The 25,377-nt window shown below is 40.4% G+C and overlaps 2 protein-coding genes and 1 non-coding gene across 4 annotated transcripts in view; 2 read left to right on the forward strand and 1 right to left on the reverse strand.

The window, feature by feature from the left end:
* Positions 1-2,691, reverse strand: part of myo10l1 (myosin X, like 1) — a 58,842-nt gene extending 56,151 nt beyond the window's left edge. Inside the window, exon 1 of the mRNA XM_022201116.2 lies at positions 2,227-2,691. Within this exon, the coding sequence (XP_022056808.2) occupies positions 2,227-2,247 (21 nt within the window). The 5' untranslated portion in view covers positions 2,248-2,691. The remainder of the gene's footprint in view (positions 1-2,226) is intronic.
* Positions 2,692-13,135: 10,444 nt separating this feature from the next.
* On the forward strand, positions 13,136-24,643 carry atg9a (ATG9 autophagy related 9 homolog A (S. cerevisiae)). 2 transcript variants are annotated; one of them, XM_022201117.2, is made up of 20 exons: positions 13,136-13,305; positions 13,635-13,690; positions 16,658-16,809; positions 16,920-16,963; positions 17,095-17,159; positions 17,291-17,467; positions 17,781-17,922; positions 18,053-18,193; positions 18,307-18,427; positions 18,575-18,750; positions 18,835-18,957; positions 19,284-19,471; positions 20,196-20,349; positions 20,927-21,106; positions 21,221-21,433; positions 21,539-21,762; positions 21,936-22,053; positions 22,157-22,427; positions 22,751-22,896; positions 22,997-24,643. In XM_022201117.2, the coding sequence occupies exons 3-20, from the start codon at positions 16,707-16,709 to the stop codon at positions 23,003-23,005; spliced, it is 2,595 nt and encodes an 864-aa protein (XP_022056809.1). In that variant the 5' UTR covers positions 13,136-13,305; positions 13,635-13,690; positions 16,658-16,706; the 3' UTR covers positions 23,006-24,643. The 2 variants fall into 2 exon arrangements, with proteins under 2 accessions (XP_022056809.1, XP_022056810.1); XM_022201118.2 differs by lacking the exon at positions 13,136-13,305 and adding an exon at positions 13,330-13,488.
* A 356-nt stretch (positions 24,644-24,999) lies between these two features.
* trnak-uuu (transfer RNA lysine (anticodon UUU)) lies at positions 25,000-25,072 on the forward strand. The gene has a single exon. It is a non-coding gene; the product is annotated as a tRNA-Lys (tRNA).
* The last annotated feature ends 305 nt before the right edge of the window (positions 25,073-25,377 follow it).

Below are 25,377 nucleotides of genomic sequence, written 5' to 3' on the forward strand. Positions count from 1 at the left end.
GTTTTCAAATGCCTGGTGGAAGATGATGGTGGTACTAAATTTATTGATAGCCGTTAACCACTTTTCTTCAAATATAACTACTTTTGGAGAGAAATTGATCCAAGAGAACCCAAGCACAGAGATTACTTCTTTGCCTTGTTTGAGTGTAAGAATATGTGACACAATAAGTCGCCTTTGCTCAGAAAATCTATCCCAGGATCACATCCACAGTTTTTTCTGCAATACTGTTAATGTCGCTTCAGGTTTCTTGCTGTCACTTCTCATGTATCCTCAGTGGTATCCTCTCACTTCTCAAATCTTGTTTTTCAGCTCCCATAACCAGACAAGGAGTGCTTTCCGTCGCTATGTAGAGCACATAATGTCACTACAACTGCCATATTCCACTGCTAACCAACCCAGTTTGAATATGCGGGGATTATACAGTAGTCTAATGCCACCTGACATTTCATGCTTGGCTGGCCGGCCAGCTATCATGTTTTCTGCCTGGGTTGAGAGAGAGACAGCGAGCGGTCAGCTGTTCACTCTTTCTGGTTTTAGGGGATAGAGTGACGAATGGAGGAGCGTGGGGATATAAGATTGAGGGATGGGATGATGGAAGCAACGGAGGAACGAAGCTAAGTGGATGTTGGACACACACCTCCCAGAAGGATTCATTACTCAGCACCAACACTGCATGAAGTCATGTTTCTGGGTATCAAATATGCAGCTTATGCGGGACTGCAGGTCTGTACATCATAACTCAATAAGTCACTCCATTTCCAGATCTCATGTTGGCTTTCAGTGCTGCGCGGGGCTGCAGGGCTGCATGCATGGTGGTCTGTGAATCAATCCTATGATCAATATATTACAGACAGACTGATGGGAAATGGAGCAGGAGGGACGGTTGTTGCATTTTGTTGTGGCTGCATGATTATCCCAAACCCGGTTATCTCATGCAGCCCTTGTTTTGTAGCTAATGTGATGCTTTAAAGCCAGAACTCTGTGCAGTATTCCCAGAAACGGGTGGAAAAAGGTGGACGGCGGCGATCTCCGCGGCCCTGGTACCCACACATATACCCACACAACCACACACACACACACACTAATAAATGGCATGACATCATTGCCAATGTGAGAGGCATTTAAACCCATATCAGATTAACTTAAGATGGGGGAGGATAAGTAGCTTGGAGAGGATGGATACTGGCATCAAAGTCAAGGGACGATACGGCGTTTCATTAGACTGTGTGGATGTATGTGTGTGTCTGTGCCACTGAATAGGGAACAAAACACAAATGAAAGGAGGGAGCGGTAAGGGCTGAAATGTAAGGTAAATGCAGGAAACCATCAGGACAGGGCCTGAAAAGCTCATTTCTCTGGATCTGACTGGAGAAAATGAGGTTGATTTTGTCATATTAATGTCAAACATGAAACCCTCACAGACCTTTGATGAGTGTTTCCCAGCAGGTAGCAGCTGAATTAATAACCACTGATTTACCTAATATTCAATTATGATAGCACTTGTTCATTTATCTCCCTCCTGCCTCACTTATTCCATCCACACACACACACACACACACACACACACACACACACACACACACACACACACACACACACACACATTCCGATCATCCTGCTCCTCCTCCTTCCACTCTCCAGTTTGCCACCCTCCTCCTTCACCCTCCTGTACCGGCCCATACCCACCCATGGATCCCATCTCCATCCTCGTAAAAAAAAAAAAAATGCACAAAAAGGGTCTCTTGACAGCAGTATGGTGTGGTGGGGGGGCTGTTGCAGAAGGCCAATACGGTCTACTCTCCTTTAACAGATTGCCTTTAATCCGAGAGCCAGCCTTATGGATGTGAAAGCCCGTGTCAGCTCTCGTTTGGCCAATTTTTCTGCGCCTCTGCTCTGAATTAAACCACCAGGCCCTGATGCTCTGCAGCGATAACGAAATAAGCAGGGTGTTTCTTTCTTTTTTTTTTTTTTAAATCGACAGGCTACATGTATAGACATGCAATGCATCAGGCCTGTATCTTGTGATTTGGTTTATGAGGTGAGAGGATGGGTCTTAGTCGACGCACGTAAAGCAACACCTGCCATAACCAAAAAACGAATCGAAATGAGAAAGCAGAGAAGCATCCCGCAGAATGGACATGCATGAACGTAAATCCAGACTGTGGACGCTTTATCTGTCATGAATCTTTAGCTTCCTAACTGTGACACATATTCTCAATGGCTTACCTCTGCAAAAAACGCCTCCATCCTGCCTACTCCTCCCAGACGACGCGCGCCCGGCCCGGCAGAGCGCAGACACCGGCTCCGGTCTCCGGTGCGCAAATCTCACCAAAGGAAGGGTGAGCGTGTCTGTCAAGATGGAGGAAAGGTAGCGGTGTCTCTCTGTTGGTGTTTCCCATTCAATGAGCGTTTACAATTTCATCTCAGTCGCTCAAAACACACCTCAGCAGCGTCCGGGCTCGATGCGCAAAGAGACGCACATGAAGGGAGGAAAAAAAATCCAAAGGAAGCTGTGATGAAAAATTAAAAATGTCCACGCCAGGGATCCGTCGGAGGAGCGCTAATTGAAGCGCTCCGGTTTTCCAGTTCTGCCTCGTTTCAAGGTACTAGTGTATATGTGTGTGTGGATGTGTGTGTGTGTGTGCATGTGTGTGAGAGAGAGGACCAGTCCGGGGCCAGAATGAGCTCGACGCTGCTCACCGCACACACCGACGGGGCGGTGCAGACACAGAATCCACCAATACCAAACACACACACAGTAGAGCAGATGTGAGAGAAGCCGAAGCTTTTAGTGTTCTGGAGCAACATCTGGATCTTTTTCCACCAATCACAGGAAGACCCGGTTCTTGTGGTGTCAAATAGTCCACGCGAGGATGAAAGAAGTTGGTTTGGTTTGAGAGAAGAGATGAAAGAGGTTCTGTCCCTTCTGGACCAATTACAGGTGTTGATAATGAAATGAAAGAGATTGTCCAGGAGCAGAGCTATTATTTTTGGTTTTCATACAGCAATGATCTCTGATAAAAAAAAGGTGAGAAAGAGGACTTGAATGAGAATGCTCTATTAATTCAAATACATGTAAAAAATATGATTGCTTTGAAAGGATGTATTTAATTGTTTTGTTCAAGTGCCATTTCCTTCTCCTCTGTTCCAGATTTAAAAGCGCAAGTCCAATGCAAAGTGACCTTTTCATATAAGAAGCCCTTATGGCACCACTTTAGTCAAAGTTTACTAATGCAATGTGTGCAATTTAGATGCCACTTAGTGGTGCTTGCCTTGGCTTTTTTTCATTAAGGTGCCCCCAGTGGATTGCTTGACCTTTCATCTTGATATAAACCAGCAAACACACTCATCTAGAAGACCAGGGTTTGCATCCAGTGATGGACGAAGACTATCAGTCTCAAAATCATGTTTGGTTTAGAAATTAGTGATGTTTTTCTATCTTATCTTCTGGAAAATGCTGAAAGTCATTTATATTTTTTTGATATCTGAGCTGTATTCCTCTTTACAAAGAAGTGACCCAGCAACTAATTTGTGAAGTTGTGGTTAACCTATTTTTAAAAAGCCATTAGTTATAACTTGCTCATTAGAAAGTGGCAGTACTTTCATTTTCTTATTTCTCGACTTGTACGTGTGTATCATAGAGTTGAAACTATTTTGTCAAAGGTTAAGAAGATGAAAACCAACGGAGAAATCCTCCTCACATTCAATTAAGTGATGTCTGCATCAACAATGAGACACGAGCTGTCAACTCTAATGCTTCTCCAAAACCCAGCCACAAAGAGAAAGAGTGAGAGGAGGAGGCTTAATATTTCTAGATGATCTTTCCTTTAAATAAAGGCCTCACTGTTATTCCATAGAATGAGGTTCGGTTACAGGGTCAGTCAGATCCCCCGCAGGGTGAAAAATGATATCTCACTGCACATAGGAGCAAAACGGTGAGGGAAAAGGACCCCCGAAATCTCAAAGAATAGCACATCATGTCCCCAAAGACAACGGTTTGTCAGATTGAGGTGGAAATAGATAGACAGCTGGTTCATGTGATATGGAGCGTGTGTGGTTTTATTCTTCTTTTCAGGGTACCAGCCTGCTGGGGGCCAGCTGCAGCAATCGGGAGCCCAGCAGGCTGAGGCCTCTCTGGGGTAAAGCATTGTGAAGCTCAGCCTGCTCCCTCTGGAGCCCTGGAGGTACAGGGGGAAGGAGGGGGCTCCTGTACGCATGCATGGAAGTATTATTTAGTGGTGCCCTCCATCTTCATCAGGGAGACAGTTTGAAAAATAAAGCCAACAACAGGGCCCCACGATTTGTTAGAAGTGTGTGAATTTGTGTGTGCGTTGGGGTACACATGCACATACACAAAGAAAATGAGACCTGATCCTTACAATGAATATGAGCTGCTCTTTAAAAGGAAAGGAAACCTGCGACTTGCACCTGTGTACAGCACCAACAATGTTAACAGTCAGAAACATCATCCAGAGGGCTGCTGTTTAAACACTATCCTGTATATTACTCCATAAACAGAAAGTCAAATGCTGCATTACAATGACTATTTGAATGGTGAAGATGACAACAGCGGTGATTGTGTGTGATTGTTAAAAAGTTATTATTACCTATTAAATAGATTAAAACCCCAAAGCACCCCGCAAATAATCAAGGAAAAGGGAAAGAAACAAAGAAGCACAGAACACAAACATGTTAAGGATGACATCCCATTACAGAGTCCAAACTTCATCATTTTTCAGGCTGTCAATGAACTGAAAAATGAACCTCAAGAGACACATTTTTGGTGTTTTTCGGTGATGCAATCCAGGTGCCATAACCAGTTTGTTGACACAGGACTAACAGAGGTTACAGCGCTCTCAGTTTGATTAGGTGGCCTCCAGCAGCACTTACAAATTATAATAGACTCTCAAATTATCTCTGTTGTTTTCTCAGAAGTGTTACTTTTAAAAATTAATGAATCCCTGCTCTGAAGGACACTGACATCATTGGACATTTTAATAAGACGAGATGATTCATGTTCTGCCTCTATTAAATGGACGGCACATTTACTGTATGTGTTACTTATAATATGGAACACATATATCCTAAATGCACTGAACTGTGTTTGAAAATACTTTAAGCATTAGTTTTACACCCAGTGAGTGGTGTTTATCCCACCAGGACCATTAGGACAGTCTTAAGCAGAGCTGAATTGATTAGTCAGTTAGTCAACACAACATTAACTGGCAATTGCTTTAATAATCAACAATCAAAAGTAATTTATCAAGTAATTACTGAGATATGAGAGTTTCATACAGTTTTATTTGAATTGAACTCAAGATCTCAGTATTGGATTCTGAACTTTTCACTATTTATCAAGTAATCAATAAAATTTTACCAATAAAACGGGGAGGAAAATTTGTATTTTCCATTTCCATGTTATGTTAAGTATGTATTACTTTAAATAAATTGTGGTTTGTATGGTTACAACATTGGACAAACACACACAGTCTTAAGAAAATGCAATACCAAGCATCTGAGGTTTCATGACATTGCTGGCTACATTTTCAGTTACACTTTACCTGATCTGCATTAAATCCCCCCTCACTGGGGCTGCAGAGTGCTGAAAACAAATGCTCTGTTTTGGATCTAGGTCTGCATGAAAGTCAATAGACCAAAAGCAACAGCTACAAATTTGCTCAGAGAAATCCCTGGAGTGGAAATGCGCGGGGGGGGGGGTCGCTGCTGTCCGTGATTAAATGACTAAAAGCCATCAACCCAAGAGACCTCTCATCTGACATGCACATGTGTACAAGAGCACACATACACACACACAGACTGAAATACCCAGACATTAGAAAGTGTGAGCTATTTAATTCTCATTACCATGACAACACCAGGACTGAGTGACCCTCAGCAGTGAATTGTGGGATGGATTTTGTTCCCTGCGAGTCAGGAGCAGAACTCTGCTTACTCATCTGACCACAGCACTCCATCTCTCTCTCGCTTTCTCCTTGACGTCTCCTTCTCCTCTTACTGTTACAGTGAATATGTGTGTCTGTGTGTGTGTGTGTGTGAGATGTGGACAGATCATCAATAGGTCCTGTGGTGAAAACACATAGATTACTGAAGAGCTCGGAGCTGAGATCTCCCCTCCGTGATGCCGAGTCTTCATCTGCATGCACATATTCATGGAAACATGCAGGCAAATGCGACTAACTAGAAGCATATCATTAAACAAATGTATCTGAATGCTGTGTGTGCGGGTCATGTGTTGCATGTGCTAACAGGCATCACTCACAATGTCACAGCCAATCAGTTTTACTGCCAGAGCATCCATAAATCTCCCTTCATTTATTACCCTCTTTTTCTTCCAGTCGCTTTTACCTCTATGACCCTCCTCTCTCACTCCAGACCCATCTGTTTATGACTGTCTGAGGCGACATGCTAAATCAAAGAGATGCAGGGAAACTCAGTGTGAAACACCCCGACTGATCATCAACCTAACTGGGAATGACTGGTAAAATGGGGCAATCCAAAACAATCCAAAAGGCCTGGAGGCTAAATTTGGTTCCCAACAGGCTCTCTAAATGTTCCCAGAGAGAAAAAGAAGCCTTGTTTGGTCACATTTGGTCAAAACTGTTGCAATATTAGGATATATTTAAATACCAACACTTAAGGCCTAAGCCTAATGCCTTACTGTTTCTATCTATGTAGCCATTTCAACATGCCTGTGTCTTTCAAAAAAAAAAAGATCAAGAAATCCCTCCTCTAGCACTAGCTGTATTACAATCAATGCATATATATCTTAAATAATAGTATATACAGTTTACAACAATGCAGATGCACACACGAGCTAACACTCTGTCTCGAGGAAGCACGATATTAAGCGTCTGTGGTTACTTAGTCTCTCTAATCTGATTTATTTTGAATCACTTGTCAATATTAAACCTCTGCCCACAGAAGGCAAACACTCATTTCAGCACTGATCACTCAGATACTCAACACAACCAGACACACAATTTATTCAAGATGAGACTAGAAAGAAATCTTGACCTAACTTGGCAAACCCTTTAAAGGAACCAGGTTTTTGCTTGGTATCATCTTTTAGAATTTCACTGAATTTCCCTTTGGGGATGAATAAAGTGATTCTATTCTGATTCTATTCTATTCTCGAAGAACCTCACCATCACTCCAGTCATGAAGACACAGCAGGCTGAATACCTCAAACGGTAATTAGAGATCTCAAAGAATCTCTCCAGTAAGAATTGGGTTTACCTAGATGGTGTTTTATATGCTATCTGTTAGAGCACGTCATGAGCTAAATAAGCAGCGTGACTGATTATTTTGTGTTTTGAAGCTGAAGCATATTGATGACAGTCTCAAAAACACAACCTTAGATGGTCAGGATTTCACATGTAGCAAGCCTGAGGAATCAAGATTATCAGCTTTTCATATCATTATTATTCTTTAGCATTGATTTATGCTTTGAACTGGTTTTGCTCAAATTTTCCAGTATTAATACTTGCTACTATGCAGCACAGTTTACCAGTGTTTGAGCAAAATCATAGGTGAGCTGGTGCGCTCGAGCTGTAGGGGAGAGACTTCATAGAGCCACATATTCTAGTTGGATCTATGAAGTATTTAGATTGATTTGTAGGGCAAAAGAGATATTTTCAGGGAATTCATAAACACCAGGAGATGGATTTTAAATACACTAAAACAACAAGGAGAATAGCATAGATATGAGTATCTGTGAATCACTTTGAATTGCTCTGACCTGTGCAAAAGAGGCTTTATGAATAAAGTTTGATTGTTTAGCTGATGTTATACAGTATTTTTCATTATTTTGTCCAATCTGTGTACAAACAACCTCTGTCTGTATTCACACACTACCATCTTTTCATTTCTTTTTATTTTAGTGATTATTGACTTCACTGCTGGTGCTGGCCATTAACCTTTCTGTCTGGTGAAACCGTTCTGACTGAAGTACATTTGCATATCTGGCTGCAGAGTATTAATGCATTTGTATGGACAGCAGAGATGCCTATCTTGTGCAAAGAGAAAGCTGCACGGTAGAGATTATGCACAGAAAAGGCAAAATTTTCAGTTATATATTATTAATGAAAAAAAACCCTCTGGAAGTGGCTGCGTGGAAGAGTGGAAAAATAAATACAAAGAGGCTGAAATATGTTTCTAGTGTCTCTGAGGGACCGTTTGTGCAGTCTGGTGTCAGAGCTTCATCCTTGGAGACCACAACACTGGATGATACCATGATTCATGCATTCATGTCTAATGCACGCCTCCCCACAGACACACAAACACACAGAGAGCGACATATATGATGTCACCTGATCTGGATGACTCATGCAGACGTGATGTGAATTATACAGTTTGTGGAAAACGGAATGACATTTCTGGTAATGAAAGGACAAATCAAAGAAGGTCGTTTTGGATGGAACATACTGACCAGGCTTCTTTATAAATGTACAAAACGTAGGTGTTCAAGTTATAATGACTATCAGCAGACCGTGTCGTGCATTGCTGCTGTGCAGAGACAGCTGAGGACTATTTTAAACAGTGCCATTATCAGCAAATTAGAAATGAAAGCTTGACCTCCCTCTCATCTCTCTCCTCCTCTCAGCTGTATGTCCAGTGTTGCATACATTTGTTCCTTTAAATTTTATCTTGACAAATATAATTTTTTTTTGTCCTTGTGTGATTAATAGCTATATCTTTCATCACAGCATGCCAGACAAAAAGGCGAATGCAGGTCCCTCACTCATCCTCCACAAGGGAAGATGAAAGCAAAGATTAGTCATGTCTTTGTTCAGGTTATTTGCCATTATGCACACATACACAAAACAATCTAACCTTGTCTGCCTCCGTACATCACTCATAGCTAATCTTGAATAAAAATCCAGACAGGAAATTGATATTTAACCCACCCTTTCTCTGTGACAACATGTTTGTGCTATTTTGTGTCTTCAGGTCTTGTCAAGACAAATAAGGGTGAACATATGGAAATAAATATGACTCACTGACCCAAAAGACTTCCTTTTAACGTCAGCATGTGTCTCAATCTTTAGGTTTGGACAATTGTTTGTAAAATTTAACTCATTGTCAGAGAAAATTCATAAATAATATTACATTTTCATGGATGACTAACTGAGCATTGATTACCCTGAGGTCATGTCCTCAGCAGGATGAACTGCATTTTTGTTATTGAAAACCTATATAAACATGTTCTGACATGTATTAACAAAAGTATATGAAACTACTAAATAAAATAGTATTAATTAAAAGATTTGCCTTAAATATATTGTCTTAAGTCAGAAAATGTTCAGAAAAATTTCATCAGATGCAACCAGTCATGAACACTAACTTGTGCTATTCTTTAATACTGTTATTTTGCTTGTTTTGTTTGTTTGTTTGTTTGTTTGTTTGTTTGTTTTTAATTTCACTTGACTGTAAAGAACTTTATGTTTATTAACCTAAATGTCATTCCTGGCTTTTAGGATAAGGTGTGAAAGTGATAAAGCCACATTTAACTCATCAGTTTTTTGGGAAATGTAATTTACAGAAAACATGACTGAGCAGTTGATTAAAATAAAACTACATAAAAGACTTCAATTCAAGAAAAAAAATGGAGGGTGCAGAGAGACTCAATCATGATTTGCAGTTTTAACAAGTAATCTCTCACTATACTGAAGCCACTAATATTGACTGTATATCCAGCCAACCCCTTAGGGAGTAGGACAGTTATGCTGCCCCAGGGGAACCAGTGACTACATGAACACAAGCTATGGTTTAAATATTAAACAGAGATTTAGGGGTGTCATGGACCAATTTACGTGAAAGCAGATTTCATCCCTGCTGTGCTGGGTTTACATGGGTGACTGTACAGGAAGGGGCTCCATCTAATTAAGTTCCACCAGAGAGATGACTTCATCCTGATTCCCCTTTTCCTTCCCCCAGCTCTGCCTCCCCACCCAGGGACCCCCACCTGCCACACCCCATGCACCACCCCCATGCACCACCCATGGGTTGCACGGCAGCACGTCATTGGACCAAATTAGCTGTCAGTGCACCCCCTCTAATTCCCAGCAGACAGTGGGGGTAATTTAATCAGTCGACTGTAGCCTGCAGCAGAGCACACATGCTTACAGACACAACTGATCAAAATTATTATTCATTATTAATCCATTGTGATCAGGAAAAGGCAAAAATAGTTCACATCTTTTCTATATCAGCTGCATAAGCTACAATATTATCATCAACTTTTCCTCTACAAATTAGTAAATGAAATAAAGTGAAATTAAGCTATTCAAATATAGTCTAAGTGGAGATTTATGAACATGGTTATGAGATTTTATTTTGAAATTCTCTGTATGCTTCTTCTGGATCTCAGTTGCCGTTTGGTGTTTATCTGCTTGAGAGCTACATTGTCGACAGACTTTTTCTCCAGGATTAAGTTGAATGAAGCCTAATCCTAGTCAGAACACATTAAATTACCCAGATCACTATAATAACTGGATTACACAGGCTCCCCCTGACTCAAGACACCCCTGCCCCTTTTTAAAATCTCTCTTTATGGGAAATAAACTGAGAAAAGGGAGACTGAATGAGTGGGAATGTTGTGGTTGGAGGTGTGAGGAAAGGAAATAAGCTCAAATTTAATATCTGGGCATCTTTCTGCTGCTCAGCATGGTCCGAAACAGACCCTCACATAGTAATCAAATCCTGTGTGGGGAGTTTAGGCAATGAAATCATCATTACTGGATTTAATGCACCAGGGTACAGACAGACTCAGAGTCACTGGTGTTAACAGTGTAACTAATGCAGTGACACAGTGAACAAAAGCACAGCTGTCACTCCAGAGGCTTAACAATCACATTTGAATATTCATCACTGCTGAGAGCAACAGAAGGTGAGCTTGGCTTTGTAGTGTGGAGTCAGCTCCTCCACTGTATGCTCACTGGAATACAACACGCAGCCAAATAGCAGCTTTAGGACAATATTACTCCCTAAGCATCATTAACAAAGCATATATCCTGCTCTGAGTCGTTGGGTTTGTTCATACGACTTAATCAACAGCAGTTTTAAAAGCCAGGATCTAAATGCATGGCTAAGAAAATGGTAAAATATTGTCCTGCTGCATTTAATATTATAGTAGTAGTGTTTTCATATATAAATGATAGCTTTGTGTATGCAGCACATTTTAAAAACACTTTACAAAGTGTTCTACAAACAGGGCAAAAAAGGATAATCACAAAGACTACTGAATGCCAGAAGGCTGTCAGTCAAAACATGGTAAAAAAGAAAAGATACTCAAAATAAATTTGGGCCACATCCAAGTGGAAAGAAGAAATGAAATAATGGAAAAATAAAACCATAAATACAAGGTTAAAAATTAAAGTAGCAATGATTGTAAATAAGTAAAATAAATACATAGATCATTTAATAAAGGGTGAAAGCATAAAATGAACAATGAAATAAAGCTTTTTTCAAAAATAATTAGGCAATAACAGATGATAAGATTAATAAAAAGTAAATAAAAACCGAGAATGCCATCATCACATGAAAGCAAACCTATAAAAACAGGTTTTGAGAAGCAATTTAAAAGAAAAGATGATACAGATTCAGCAATAATTTTTGGATGACATCTTGTGAGGTCTGAAAAAATAACTGAGACTACACTGATTATAGTGCACATGTAATTCCCTAATATGGAAATAATACCAAACAGAAAAAAAGCTACCAGCCAAGGCATCGTGTTTAGTGTCTCTTCATAATTAAGGTGGTTCTGTTGGGGCTTTTCTTAAAATGTGTTTGACTTGTTTAGATTGCTAGACTTTAGATTGTTTACGCTTTTACTGATGCTTGCCTTGAAGTGGATAGTCATTCTTTTTATTTCATACTATTTGATACTGTCATGAATTCAATAAATGAAGCAAAATTAAATTTAAAGGTCTTTCTGAAATGGAGGTTGTAAGATATCATACAGGATTTGATTTTTTTAAAACCCATTTTTGCAATCCTTTGCTTTAAGGGTATACAATTAATGTATAATTTCCAAATTTCTTTGGAATTCAAGCAACTGTGAAGTAAAAAGGGAGGGAAGGAAGTTGAGTGGAGCTGTACCAGAATCCAGCAAACCCTACAACATCTTTGGAGTTTCCCCTTCAGATCTATTGTATTAAACCTGGACCATCACCCTAGTCATACATAGTTTGTTAAGACAAGATAGATGTGGCCCAAATCAGAAGAAAGTAAATTTATTGACTAACTGACTGAATGTTGGATGTCTGGAATTGCCTGTGCAGGGAAAAGCCTAAAACAAATACAGGAAAACAAACTGTATCTGTGAAAACGCACTAAAAGATTACAATAATTCGGTTTAAGAAAAGAGTTCCTTCATAAAAGAAACACTTCCTGCATCATAAAATAAGCACAGGGAGGGGAAAATGGACAGAAACCAGCAGTGGGAAGGTGGCCAGTTACTTTACAGTGTTCTAGGAGTGTCACAAATTACCTAACATGATGAAGCAACTGTCAAACAAATGCACTTTAATTGCTCTTTACATACAAATACACAAAATATTTAAACAATCCTGATTACATAATCTACCTCAGAGTCACAAAGGAGCCCGTGTGGCAACCAGAAAGCAAAGACAAAAGGCAGACATGATGCCACAGGTGCTTTAAATACCTTCAACCATGGGCGGAGTCAACCCAGTTCAGTATAGTGTTGCGTTCAGCAGCAATCAGGAAATGCTGAATTCAGCTGAGCAGAGATGTTTCTACTACACCAGGAAAGGCTTTTGTATTTAATGCCGCACTAATTATAGGGATAATAGAATTTTTTCTTGTTTTTACTATTAGTTTTTAATGCACATCAACATGTAGCAGCATTACTAGAAGTACACTATCAATACATCAGAGCCTCAGAAAATCCTGTAGCATTTCCCAAAATGACCAGGCGGTGGTAGTAAACACCCATTTAATTAGGCAGTTGAGTGTAAATGCAGAGTGGCCCTTCATAAAGGCACACGCAGGGCGTGTCAGACTTCCCATATCTAAACAACACACCCTTAGTGCCCGCCTCTGCTCGAATATGATTGGCTACCGTTAGGGAAGTTGTCTTCTGATTGGACACCTTCCCTGTCCCTCCCCTGTGACAGACGACGCTACACTGCTAGCTGTTTCGAAAATGAAACTGGCTGCTGTTTGAAGAAAAGAAAACGAAAATAAAACGGTTAACGGACAGAATCTCCGGGGCTTCACTGTTTCAGACAGACACGGCGGAGGCGGAAGAAGCGGACGGTAAGGACTGCGGAGATTTGAGGGCTGACATATTTTTGGTGAGGGAGGCAGGCCTGTGCTGTCAAACCACGACAACAACACCTGAATCAGTGCTCCTGGACTGGCTTCGTGCGTTGATTTGTCGCCGATAATTACCACATTTTAACCACCACTCATCAAAAGTCAGCTATTTGTAACATTTACGTGAGTTTAGCTCTTTTTTGTGTTGTCTCCTATAAGAAATATAATAGAAATCACCGTCCTACAGTGTGTACATGAGTCAAGAAGCAGGCAGTTTAAAGGAAAACGGCTCTTCCTTTATCTTATTTTTGTTGTTGTTGTTGTTACAGCTGGAAATGTTGAGTCAACACCAGAGCTGGATGGGACGTACTGTACTGGAATGGAGGTAAGGAAATTTCTGCAGGAGTTTTATGTTTTCTTTAGGTTTCCCTTAATATTTTTCACTATTTTATTTTAAAGGGCCTCTTCCCACCTACAGTAGAACCATCGCTGCCTTTACATGTGTTGTTGTTGCTTTTGATTAGCCAAAACCTACATGTACAATATATAACGTCCTAAGACCCGAGCTTTGGTTTGGTTTGCATTTTAGTTTTTTCTACTTACTTGGAATAAGGAGTAACCAATAAATATAATAACTGGATAATATGTAATATCTGATTATTATGTTTATTACATTTACATTATATATATATATATATATATATATATATATATATATACACACACGTGGACAAAATTGTTGGTACCCCTCAGTTAAAGAAGGAAAAACCCACAATTCTCACTGAAATCACTTGAAACTCACAAAAGTAACAATAAATAAAAATTTATTGAAAATTAAATAATCAAAAACAGCCATTACTTTTGAATTGTTGATTAACATAATTATTTAAAAAAACAAACTAATGAAACAGGCCTGGACAAAAATGATGGTACCTCTATAAAAGATTGAAAACTATTTGACCAGAGTGACATGATTAACTCAGGTGTGTCATTTAATTGACATCACAGGTGTTTCCAAACTCATAATCAGTCAGTCTGCCTATTTAAAGGGAGACAAGTAGTCACCCTGCTGTTTGGTGAAAAGGTGTGTACCACACTGAACATGGACAACAGAAAGCGAAGGAGAGAATTGTCCCAGGACATCCGAAAAAAAATTATAGACAAACATCTTAAAGGTAAAGGCTATAAGACCATCTCTAAACAGCTTGAAGTTCCTGTGACAACAGTGGCTCATATTATTCAGAAGTTCAAGACCCACGGGACAGTAGCCAACCTCCCTGGACGTGACCGCAAGAGGAAAATTGATGACAAATTGAAGAGACGGATCGTTGGAATTGTATCCAAAGAGCCCAGAGCAACCTCCAAAGAAATTAAAGGTGAACTCCAAGGCCAAGGTACATCAGTGTCAGATCGCACCGTTCGTCGTTGTTTGAGCCAAAGTGGACTTCATGGGAGACGACCAAGGAGGACACCACTGCTGGAAAAAACTCATAAAAAAGCCAGACTGGAATTTGCAAAAATGCATGTTGACAAGCCACAAAGCTTCTGGGAGAATGTCCTTTGGACAGATGAGACCAAACTGGAGCTTTTTGGTAAGGCACATCAACTCTATGTTCATAGACTCAAAAACCAAGCATACGAAGAAAAGAGCACTGTCCCTACGGTGAAACATGGAGGAGGCTCAGTAATGTTTTGGGGCTGCTTTGCTGCATCTGGCACAGGGTGTCTTGAAAGTGTGCAAGGTACGATGAAATCTGAAGACTATCAAGGCATTCTGGAGAGAAATGTGCTGCCTAGTGTCAGAAAGCTTGGTCTCAGTCGCAGGTCATGGGTCTTCCAACAGGACAACCATCCAAAACACACAGCCAAAAACACCCAAGAATGGCTGAGAGAAAAGCGTTGGACTATTCTAAAGTGGCCTTCGATGAGCCCAGATCTGAATCCCATTGAACATATGTGGAAGGAGCTGAAACATGCCATTTGGAGAAGACACCCATCAAACCTGAGACAACTGGAGCTGTTTGCTCATGAGGAGTGGGCCAAAATACCTGTTGACAGCTGCAGAACGCTCATTGACAAATACAGAAATCGTTTAATTGCAGTGATTGCCTCAAAAGGTTGTGCAACAAAATATTAAGTTATGGGTACCATCATTTTTGTCCAGCCCTATTTCATTAGTTTGTTTTTTTAAATAATTATGTTAATCAACAATTCAAAAGTGATGGCTGATTTTGATTATTTAATTTTCAATAATTTTTTATTTATTGTTACTTTTGTGAGTTTCAAGTGATTTCAGTGAGAATTGTGGGTTTTTCCTTCTTTAACTGAGGGGTACCAACAATTTTGTCCACGTGTGTGTATATATATATATATATATATATATATTTAAACTAGATTTACATTGTTATTAATACTATTGTTATTAATTATTTGTAGTAGTAGAAGAAGTAATATTAGTATTATTAGTAGTATTAACAATATGCCCTGTTGGAAAAACAAAAACATGTCCACATATGTGGATGGCAGGTTTTAAGAGGTTAAGGTGTATCTTCAGTTACTCTTGTTGTTCTTCATGTCAAGTGCTGTTGTTTTGTTAAATTTCTCTTTAGCTATGGTTCATTTAAGTCTAGAATCATATGCTTGTATTTATATATACTGCACTTGGAACCTTTTGACTGTTACTATCGTTGCTGTAATAAGCTATGCAGCTCTGAAGTCTCAAAACTTTAACGTTACTGATCGTTTTAATCAAGAACCACGTGGTTGTTTTATTTTCTACTTTGGGGCTTTTGGAGGGGTCTGTTATAGCTGTAACTAAGTGGGCAGATCTTGCTTTTCCTTTCACTTCAGTAGTCATTTGTAGTCTAGATTCACACTAGATTACATGACTGCAGAGGGTTTCCCAGGCTGTATGTTGTCTCAGTAAACTGAGTGTGCTCTTTTCAAGCATATAATCTGTTGTGTTCACAGTTAAGTCTCATGTGAAGCTTGTTCAGTGTGCGCAGGCTTCAGCATGAATATAAAAAGTGCACTTTAACCAGGATATCTAGTTTGGAATCTCCTCTGTCAGCAAGAATCTGCAAAGTTATTACTCTGTCACTGTCCGTGTCCTTTGACCTCCTTTCAGAAGGGTCAGACAAAATTGAATTTAACAGTAGAATCAATAATGATCAATAAGGAGTTACATGTGAGGTTGGAGTTGGAAGGCCTAGTGGATGCTTTATCATGGAGAAGATGTCACCATGAGTGAATCGTCATTTTCTAAATATGTCACTTTCGCCCTTCTTCTCTCCATCATCTTTAACACTTGTTATCATATGTCCAACCGTCTTCCATCCCCTCATCTCTCCAGTCTGTAGCAGCAGGTTGGGCTTCGTGGTGAGACTGAAGCGGCTGTCACTATGGCGCACTTTGACACAGAGTACCAGCGCCTGGAGGCGTCCTACAGCGACTCTCCCCCTGGAGAGGAGAACCTGCTGATGCATGTGCCTGAAGGAGCCAAATGTATGACACGCATACACAAATCATAAACAAATCATGAACTTTTGCATAATAACACACGCTCATCATCTAATAACAGCATCATTGCTCATGTGAAATTAAATCTTTTGCAGCTCAATGGCACCACATAGAAAACCTGGACCTGTTTTTCCAGAGAATATCCTTTTAAACAGATATCTTGTGTGTCATGTTTTGAATGTTAAAGTATCTAGTGCTTCCTTGAATATTTCAACACAAATACAGTTTGTAACCTCAGATGCATTTACAATATTCCTTAATGTCCATTACGTTTATAATCTGCACCAGAAGAATGGATTCACCTGTATGCTGCTGGGAGAAATCTTTGAGCTGGTGTATGTATCCTATCCATCATAAATAGTGTTTTTTAGGTAATCTGGTATCAAACTTCCATCTGAAATTTAATGCGCCACATCTTTATTTCTCTCTTTCTGCTTTCCACCCGTCTTTTTATTTGTCTGTGCAGTCAGTTGCTGTTTGTGGTTGGCTTCACAGTGTTTCTAGCTAACTGTGTGGATTATGACGTCCTCTTTGCCAACAAGTTTGTACATCACAACAATTCGTCTGACGTCACCTTGCCTGATGCATCATCTAAAGTCACCTTGCCTGATGCCTTCCTTGGAATGGATGTCTGCAGTGCCAAGTAAGTCTGAGACTTTGTTTAGTAAATGTACTTAATGGTAAGTTGTGTAGAAATACTACTACTGTAATTGCATTCCAAGTGTGATTTAGCTGAGGTCGTAACAGGTTTAAAACTTAAGAAGATAGAGGAAGAGAAACAAAAAAATTAAAGCAAAATCATATAAGTTTCCCTTTTAAGCCACTACTCTTTTTTTTTTTTTTTTTACCAATGTATATGTTTATTTTTGCTATGAAGAAATATGAAATGTGTCAAGCAGTGACCTTAATACTGTAAAATGTATTGAAATGATAGAAGCAAATGTTTTCTCTTCCAGTATCCGACACAATGCATTTGTGATCTTTGTGCTGATAATCTCTGGGGTGTTTTGGCTACATCGCCTGGTCAAATTCATCTACAATGTTTGCTGTTACTGGGAGATCCGATCCTTTTACATCAACGCCCTTAAGATGACCATGGTAAGACAAACTTAATTATGTGCTTAAAGGGATGTTGACCATATGAAATTTACATCCAGTAATGTGTAATATAATATTCACAACGAGTAAAGTCATATCTCCTTACGTTTATTGTGCTTTTGTGCTTCAGTCAGAGCTTCCCTATGCAACATGGCAGGAGGTTCAGGCCCGGATTGTTGAGATCCAGAAGGAACACCAGATCTGCATCCACAAAAAAGAACTGACGGAGCTTGACATTTATCATCGCATCCTCCGCTTTAAAAACTACATGGTGTGTACATTGGGACAGAATTCTACTAATAACACTCTTTGGTAGCTGAACTCGCACAGCTGCATTCAAGCAATGTGACCTCATGCTAGACCTGTCTTCCTGTACCTCTGTAGGTTGCCATGGTGAACAAATCACTCCTTCCTGTGCGATTTCGTCTTCCTGCTCTTGGCGAGTGTGTGTTTTACACCCGGGGCCTCAAATACAACTTTGAGCTCATCTTCTTTTGGGGACCAGGTGTGTTTGCACTGATTTATATTTGTGGTTGCATGTGTAGGTAAATGGATCTGTTTGCATATGTGCACATGCATTTTCACTTGTATGTGTGCTTATGGTAGGAATTACAAAGTCTTCTTTTTGCCCCCGTTGTTTTTTATTCTTTAGGCTCTCTGTTTGAGAATGAGTGGAGTCTGAAACCAGAGTATAAGCGAGGAGGTAACAGGCTTGAGCTTGCTGACAGGCTAGCATCCCGTATTCTGTGGATTGGCATTGCCAATCTGCTGCTGTGTCCAGTCATTCTGGTGTGGCAGATTCTCTACGCCTTCTTCAGTTACACAGAGGTAAGTACTTCACACACACAAACGAAAACTCTAAACAATTTTCCTTTTGCATCTAACAGTTATGACAGTAGTTATTGTTCCTAGGTGATCAAGCGAGAGCCCGGTTCTCTGGGAGCAAGATGCTGGTCTCTCTATGGTAGATGTTACCTTCGTCATTTCAATGAACTGGATCACGAGCTGATGTCACGCCTCAGCAAAGGATACAAGGTTAGTGCACCACCTCATCTCCTGCCCATTTTCCCCGATCATAAGTTTTTTCATCCTACAAAACATGCTTTTACAACAGCTAGACAATAAATCTGACTGTAACTGCTGTTTAGCTCTCTAAATAAATAAACATGTGCAAAGAAAAAGACTATCATGTTGTGGAATTTTCTGCATTGTACCTGGCAGTGCAGAATTGTTTTTTTATTATTATCATCCTGTTAGTACTTACGCTGGTGTTTCTCAATCATTGTTTGTAGAGTTAATAATTAAACCTGTTTCCTCGTTTTGCCTTCCTGTTCTTGCTTCTCTCTTTCTGTTTTATTCAGGCTGCATCCAAGTATATGAACTGTTTCCTTTCACCGCTGCTGACAGTCGTTGCCAAAAATGTAGCGTTCTTCGCTGGGTCTCTTTTAGCCGTCCTCATCGCCCTGACCATCTATGATGAGGATGTTCTTGCGGTGGAGCATGTTCTCTCATCAATCACACTGCTTGGAGTGTGTGTCACAGTCTGCAGGTAGGCATTCCTTTAAGACGTCAGCTATTGTCATCTGTTTAAATCTGAGATTCATAGAGATGAATCAGTTAATGATTAGTCAGAATAACACAACAAAGCTCAAAGGCAATAATAGCTCAGTGGAGTGGCAAAGCACAGGCAGGAGGTAGCACAGCCTGCAGTAGCAAGTGCAATTTAAAAGGAAAATAGCTAACATACATAGATAGTGCTCCTCTTATGCGTCTAATGTATTGCATTCATTGCTGTAAAACAAATGTTTGAATTGCAAATCTGAATATAAAACACAAGTTTAAAACATCAGTCTCACCTACATAGAATGTTAATCATTAACCACCAGCATTCTTTATTGCCCTTTTAAAGCTACGCAGGGCTTCTGCTATATATGTGATGAGTGTAAAAGGGTTTCCTTCAGTACGCAGCCTGTGACTCTTTAAGTCTATGTTAGCTCTAAAATTTCCTAGATTCTGAAGTAATAGCATCTCCTTAATATTTCTTAGCAGGATTTCCCAACTTATAGCTGTTATATAAACATAATTCCAATGCAGTTAAATCAATCCCTTTGACTTTGTTGTCAGTTCTTTTAATCAAGGCACCTTTAGGTTTTGTCTGATATAGCATCTGTTTTGCAAAGCCGCAATGGAAACTTATCATAAAAACATATTGCATTAGTCAGAGCTTTAGTTGTATAATTAAGTGAATGTCCACCACCTCTTTCCCTCCACAGGTCATTTATTCCTGATAAGCATATGGTGTTCTGTCCTGAGCAGCTGTTGCGGGTCATCCTGGCTCATATCCACTACATGCCTGACCACTGGCAGGGCAATGCACACAGATACGAGACCCGAGACCAGTTCTCCCAGCTCTTCCAGTACAAAGCAGTGAGTACAAATGCAGAACAAAGAATCAACATCTAAATGGACTAACTTTTAACTTCTATAAACTATGTTCTAAGGCCTTTTTAAAGATAGACATTTAACATGTCATTGCATGAAAATGTAAGGTGTAGTTACTAAATATATATGGTGTCTGCATTCTATTTTTATTTACCATGCATATACTGACAAAAAAAAACAACCTTCAGTTACATGGTATTATATTTTCTTTTACATTTTCTTCAATTTAACTGTTATTTTTCAAGAGGATATTGTCTGAGTACACGCAGCATCTTCACACTCAGTTATTTGCATTCATATCACATAAAGACTTCAAAAAATTCAGCTCTCAAATATCCACTGAAGCAGTCTGGCTTTTGGTGTCACGCTGAGAAACAGCTAATCAGAAACAGCAATTTGCTCTACGCTCACAGGTTTCTGCAGCTGATAGCAACTTTGAAACTGAAATCTTGAAGTGTTCAATCAAAATGAATATTTTATTTTAAGTAACACATTTTACCATGCCTTTGGTGTGCATGTGAACGCTATTCTGCTCTACAGTGTACCTTCCATTTGCTTCCAGGTGTTTATTCTAGAGGAGCTTTTAAGTCCAGTGGTGACTCCCATCATCCTCATCTTCTGTCTGAGAAGGAAGTCTCTGGAGATCATTGATTTCTTCAGGAACTTCACCGTGGAGGTGGTCGGGGTGGGAGACACCTGCTCCTTTGCCCAGATGGACATCAGGCAGCATGGACACCCTGCGGTGAGGATCTGCCGTATCAGATGAAGACGCACATGCAGACATGTCTTTAAAGTGCCCATGTATGAACTGTGTTACATGCATTAGACTGACTGATGATTCATCCTCCCTCTGCAGTGGATGTCGGAGGGGAAAACGGAGGCATCCATCTACCAGCAGGCAGAGGATGGGAAAACGGAATTATCTCTGATGCACTTTGCCATCACCAACCCCCAGTGGCAGCCTCCTCGAGAGACCACACACTTCATCAGCCAGTTGAAAGAAAGAGTTCACAGAGAAGCCACAGGGGCTCCATGCGACACTCATCCACTGTCCTTGTCAGAGTCTGAAGTACGCTGATAAACTAACATTCATGCTTGAGTATCACAGTGGTCATATCTTAGCTTTTAAGTGGTAAAAACTGATTTGCCCTCTTGCTCTTTCTCCCTCTTGTAGCCGAGGAGTCTTGTCGCAAACCTTTTGGCAGGCCCGTCTACACTGGCCTCTGTTCATTTTGGCCGGGACGCCTCTTTGACCAATCACGCAGCAGTTGGCATGAGCGACGGGGCATCTGCATTGCGTTCGCTTTCGCCAATCAGCGGCAGTCTTCACCTAAGAGGCAGTTTGAGTGCAGCTCACAGGGCTGTTGGCCATACTAGCAAAACAATGGCAGGCTCGGGGTGAGAACATACTCCCTCCAAATGATCTGAACACCTTTTCAGGCTGCAACTTTCTGATAGTGGAGTTAGTGGATAAAGTGTAAAATTTAGGTTCAGTCTTTGTCATCGTCTTTCCCTTATCCCCTCCTCTTCATGTCCCATTTTCTCAACATTTTTGCTCTTTCCTTCTATAGGACCGATGCCCGAACTGTGAGCTCAGGCAGCAGTGCGTGGGAGGGTCAGCTTACCAGTCTGATCCTGTCAGAGTATGCCTCCACTGAGATGAGCATCCATGCACTTTACATGCATGAGGTAAATACAGATGTGCATCAGTGTTGGGGGAAATATAAATATTTCACAGACCTTCTCCGTGCAGGATCCTGGTCCATCTTTGCCCTTTTTTTGTTTCCTTAAGCTCCACAAACAGCAGTCTCGCAGCGAGCTCTCCCGTCACACATGGCACAGGCAGGAGAGTGACGAGAGCAGCGACAGCGTCCCCGACGAAGTGAGGAGTGAACCCAACACTCACTCCAGAAATTTCCCTCGCTCACACACTTTCCCCACCACAGTTCCCAGTCCCAGTGCCATTCCCAGTTCAGCTTCAGCCACCAGCAGTACCATCATGGGCCAGGAGGGGGCGGCATCACAGAGCAGCAATCAGCGGCACTACAGTGGCCCTCCCACCGGTATCTATGTTTTGGATTAGTTTCTATTCTTTTTAACATTATAAATCATTTTAAGTTCATTATACTGAATTATAGCTCAACATGATCAACTTTGGATGGAAAATACTTATTCAAAGGCAAGATACAAAACAAGAAAAGGTTATTAACTCTAGTGTAAAAATGAATAATTAAATTTGTCAAATCTGTCTCACTGGTTTAGTGTGAAAACTGCTAGCCTTCCATTATATTTCCTTATTTGTGACAACAGATTTCAGAGTACAGCAGCTCTACAGGCGCTTATAATGTCTTTTCAAGTACATGAGCTATGCTTTTCTGTTTTCCAGACACTTTCGGTGCAGCAGGAAGGGTTGTGAGGTCGGCCCGTGTGCCCATGGGCGGATGGGCAGAGGAGGGTCAAACAGCACAGCGACACCACGAGCCACTACCAGAGGAGAGCTCAGAGGATGAGATGCCTCCTCGCATACATAAGGTGAAAGCTGCTTGTGTGGCACAGATGATAATGTTAAATTCTGTGTGTGTGTGCGCGCTTGAAGTTAATCGATATTTCTGTTCTCTTTCTCTCACTTCAGATTACATAAACAAGCCAAGTGAATAAGTGTCTGCGTCCTACCCTCTTTAGATACCCAAACACATGTCCTTACCGTTATCCAAACCTTTCACCAGGACTGATCATCTGATCTGACAGATGAAGATGGAAATGTGCAAGAGGGGTGCATCACAATTCCTTCAAACTCTCAGCTAGTGGAATTATCTGGACAAGTTTAGGTTGATGTCACCATTGCTGTTAAAAGATGCTCTCATAACATCCATGACTTTGCTGTAAGCCTAAACAGGCAGACGGGGTAAACCTGTGTTTATCAGAAGAGGACCTACAGGATCAAGTAATTTCTAGTAGCCACCGATAACATCAGATTACACTACTGTACACAGTTTTACAATATCAAAAGATTACATAATGAAAGTGTGTGTGTTGTTACGACATGAGCAATTTTGAACACTCAGCACTGCTGGAGGCATCCTTTGCACATTCCGAATTACTAACCAATTAGCCTAAAATGTGACCACAATAACCCGGATTGTGCATTCTGTATTGTTCCCGCTTTTTCAAATCAGATTGCATGAGAAGGAAATTGAAGAATGTATGGTGTCTCTATAACAAGGAAAGCAATTCACCAAAATGCGTTAACAAAAATGCTGGTACACACAGACTTTCATTGTGCATATCTGTTGTTGTACCAATAGCAGGAGGCTGTGTTTTCAACCAAGTGTTCTGTACTTCAGCTTGCATTTTGCCTCCTTGCAAAGCATATGAAGGCCTCAACTAGCTACCATCTGATGTTTTTAACATGTTGTAGAATTCTTTCTGCATTTACAACAGATTTTCTTAAGCGCTCGGAAACCTCTCCCAAAATCTGGCGTCATTTGCACAGACAGATGTTGGTTTAAAAGGTAAATCGTGCAGAGCGGCACGGTAATCTGCATGCAGACATGCACTGTGTAAATAAATGTTATTGGGTTACTTCACTGCAACCATGAATATTGAATTCATCAGATTTACACAAGTGTCAGGCCAGCGTTGTGTGATGTGCAACTAGAAATACTGTACTTGATCACACTGTAGTCTGATGTCAACCAACTTTTGTTCCTTTACCGTTTATCCAATTCACAACAGACTTGCTAAAAGGTTCAGCAAACAAACAAGGCTGCTTTAGGCATGTAATATTGAATTTTCTGGCACACAAATAGGACCCAGGCTCATGTGCATGAACATCACCCCACTTATTCATCAAGAATTTAAAGTAAATCACCCCGCAGCAAGAAAAGTGTCCCATATACCACATCCTGCTTAGTCACAGCATGGCAGTTTCCCTGTCATTATGCCAATTCTGTAAATCAAGATTAATGCACTTTAATAATTTGTTAATGCAGAAGAGGGTGTCACTTAACTCGGATTGTGTGTTTGTGTCTATTTTCGTATGCATATTTTTAAATTATTTTATTTATCAAAAGGATGTGCCATTATGATCGACAGCTGTGAGTCCAGGTTGTTGTTTTTCTGTTGGATCGGGATCAAGAAGCGCTACTGTTGGACGGGTATCGCGGTGAAGGATGCAGGGATTAAAAGTGATAACTGTTGTTTATGTTTTGTTTTTATAGATCCTGTAAAGTATCATTTTGTACAGCTGTAAATTCATCAATTAAAGACAAGGCAATGAGTTTGTGTGCAGACTGAAAACACAAGCAAATATTGATGATGAATCCGTTATTGATGACAAGCTTTTGACAAAAAATTGAGTAGTCAAGTTGCTTTAGCCTACATGATGTACATTTGACTCAGTGGCCTCAGCGCGTGCGACTCATTTGACGAACGCGCTTCAGCTACAAGCACCTTGGACAACAGTTAGCATTTAGCCAAAAGTCAATACTTAGCTTGCTAGCGCGGCTACCGTAGTTAGCTACAAACACTAGCTTTGGTATAAAAATGGTAGCGAGAAATGTTAAATGTACAAAACCAAACATTACTCCGGACAGTGCTATCTTCTTATGGGACACTCAAGAGCAACTCCGCAGAGCCCGGATAGCTCAGTCGGTAGAGCATCAGACTTTTAATCTGAGGGTCCAGGGTTCAAGTCCCTGTTCGGGCGGCGTTTCTTTTCGCTTTCGTCCCAACTCCAATCCAAGGAGCAAAGAGACTCTATCTTTTCCATAAGGCCAGTGCTAAATAAATTTCACAGTAAACTAAAGTTTTACCTATTTTTATGTTATCAGTTATAGATATAGTACATACAATGACACATTTTCAGTTGTTTTTGAGCAAAGAAGCTGAAACGTACCTGCAAGGAGTTCGGCTGTTTTAGGGGGTTCGATAATCAGTGGCGACATTCTAATACTAAAAAGAGCCTCCCTTCGCTCTACAAAAAAAACAACTCGTTATTAGAGGCGTGGATTC

Source organism: Acanthochromis polyacanthus, chromosome 1, assembly GCF_021347895.1.
Source record: "Acanthochromis polyacanthus isolate Apoly-LR-REF ecotype Palm Island chromosome 1, KAUST_Apoly_ChrSc, whole genome shotgun sequence".
Classification (NCBI taxonomy): Eukaryota; Metazoa; Chordata; class Actinopteri; family Pomacentridae; genus Acanthochromis; species Acanthochromis polyacanthus.

Excerpts from the sequence above, each read along its gene's own strand:
- atg9a (XM_022201117.2), top strand. The coding sequence starts at position 16,707 with ATGGCGCACTTTGACACAGAGTACCAGCGCCTGGAGGCGTCCTACAGC. Across the intron at positions 18,194-18,306 it reads TCCGCTTTAAAAACTACATG|GTTGCCATGGTGAACAAATC; the intron begins GTGTGTACATTG and ends GTACCTCTGTAG. Across the intron at positions 19,472-20,195 it reads GTGTGTGTCACAGTCTGCAG|GTCATTTATTCCTGATAAGC; the intron begins GTAGGCATTCCT and ends TTCCCTCCACAG.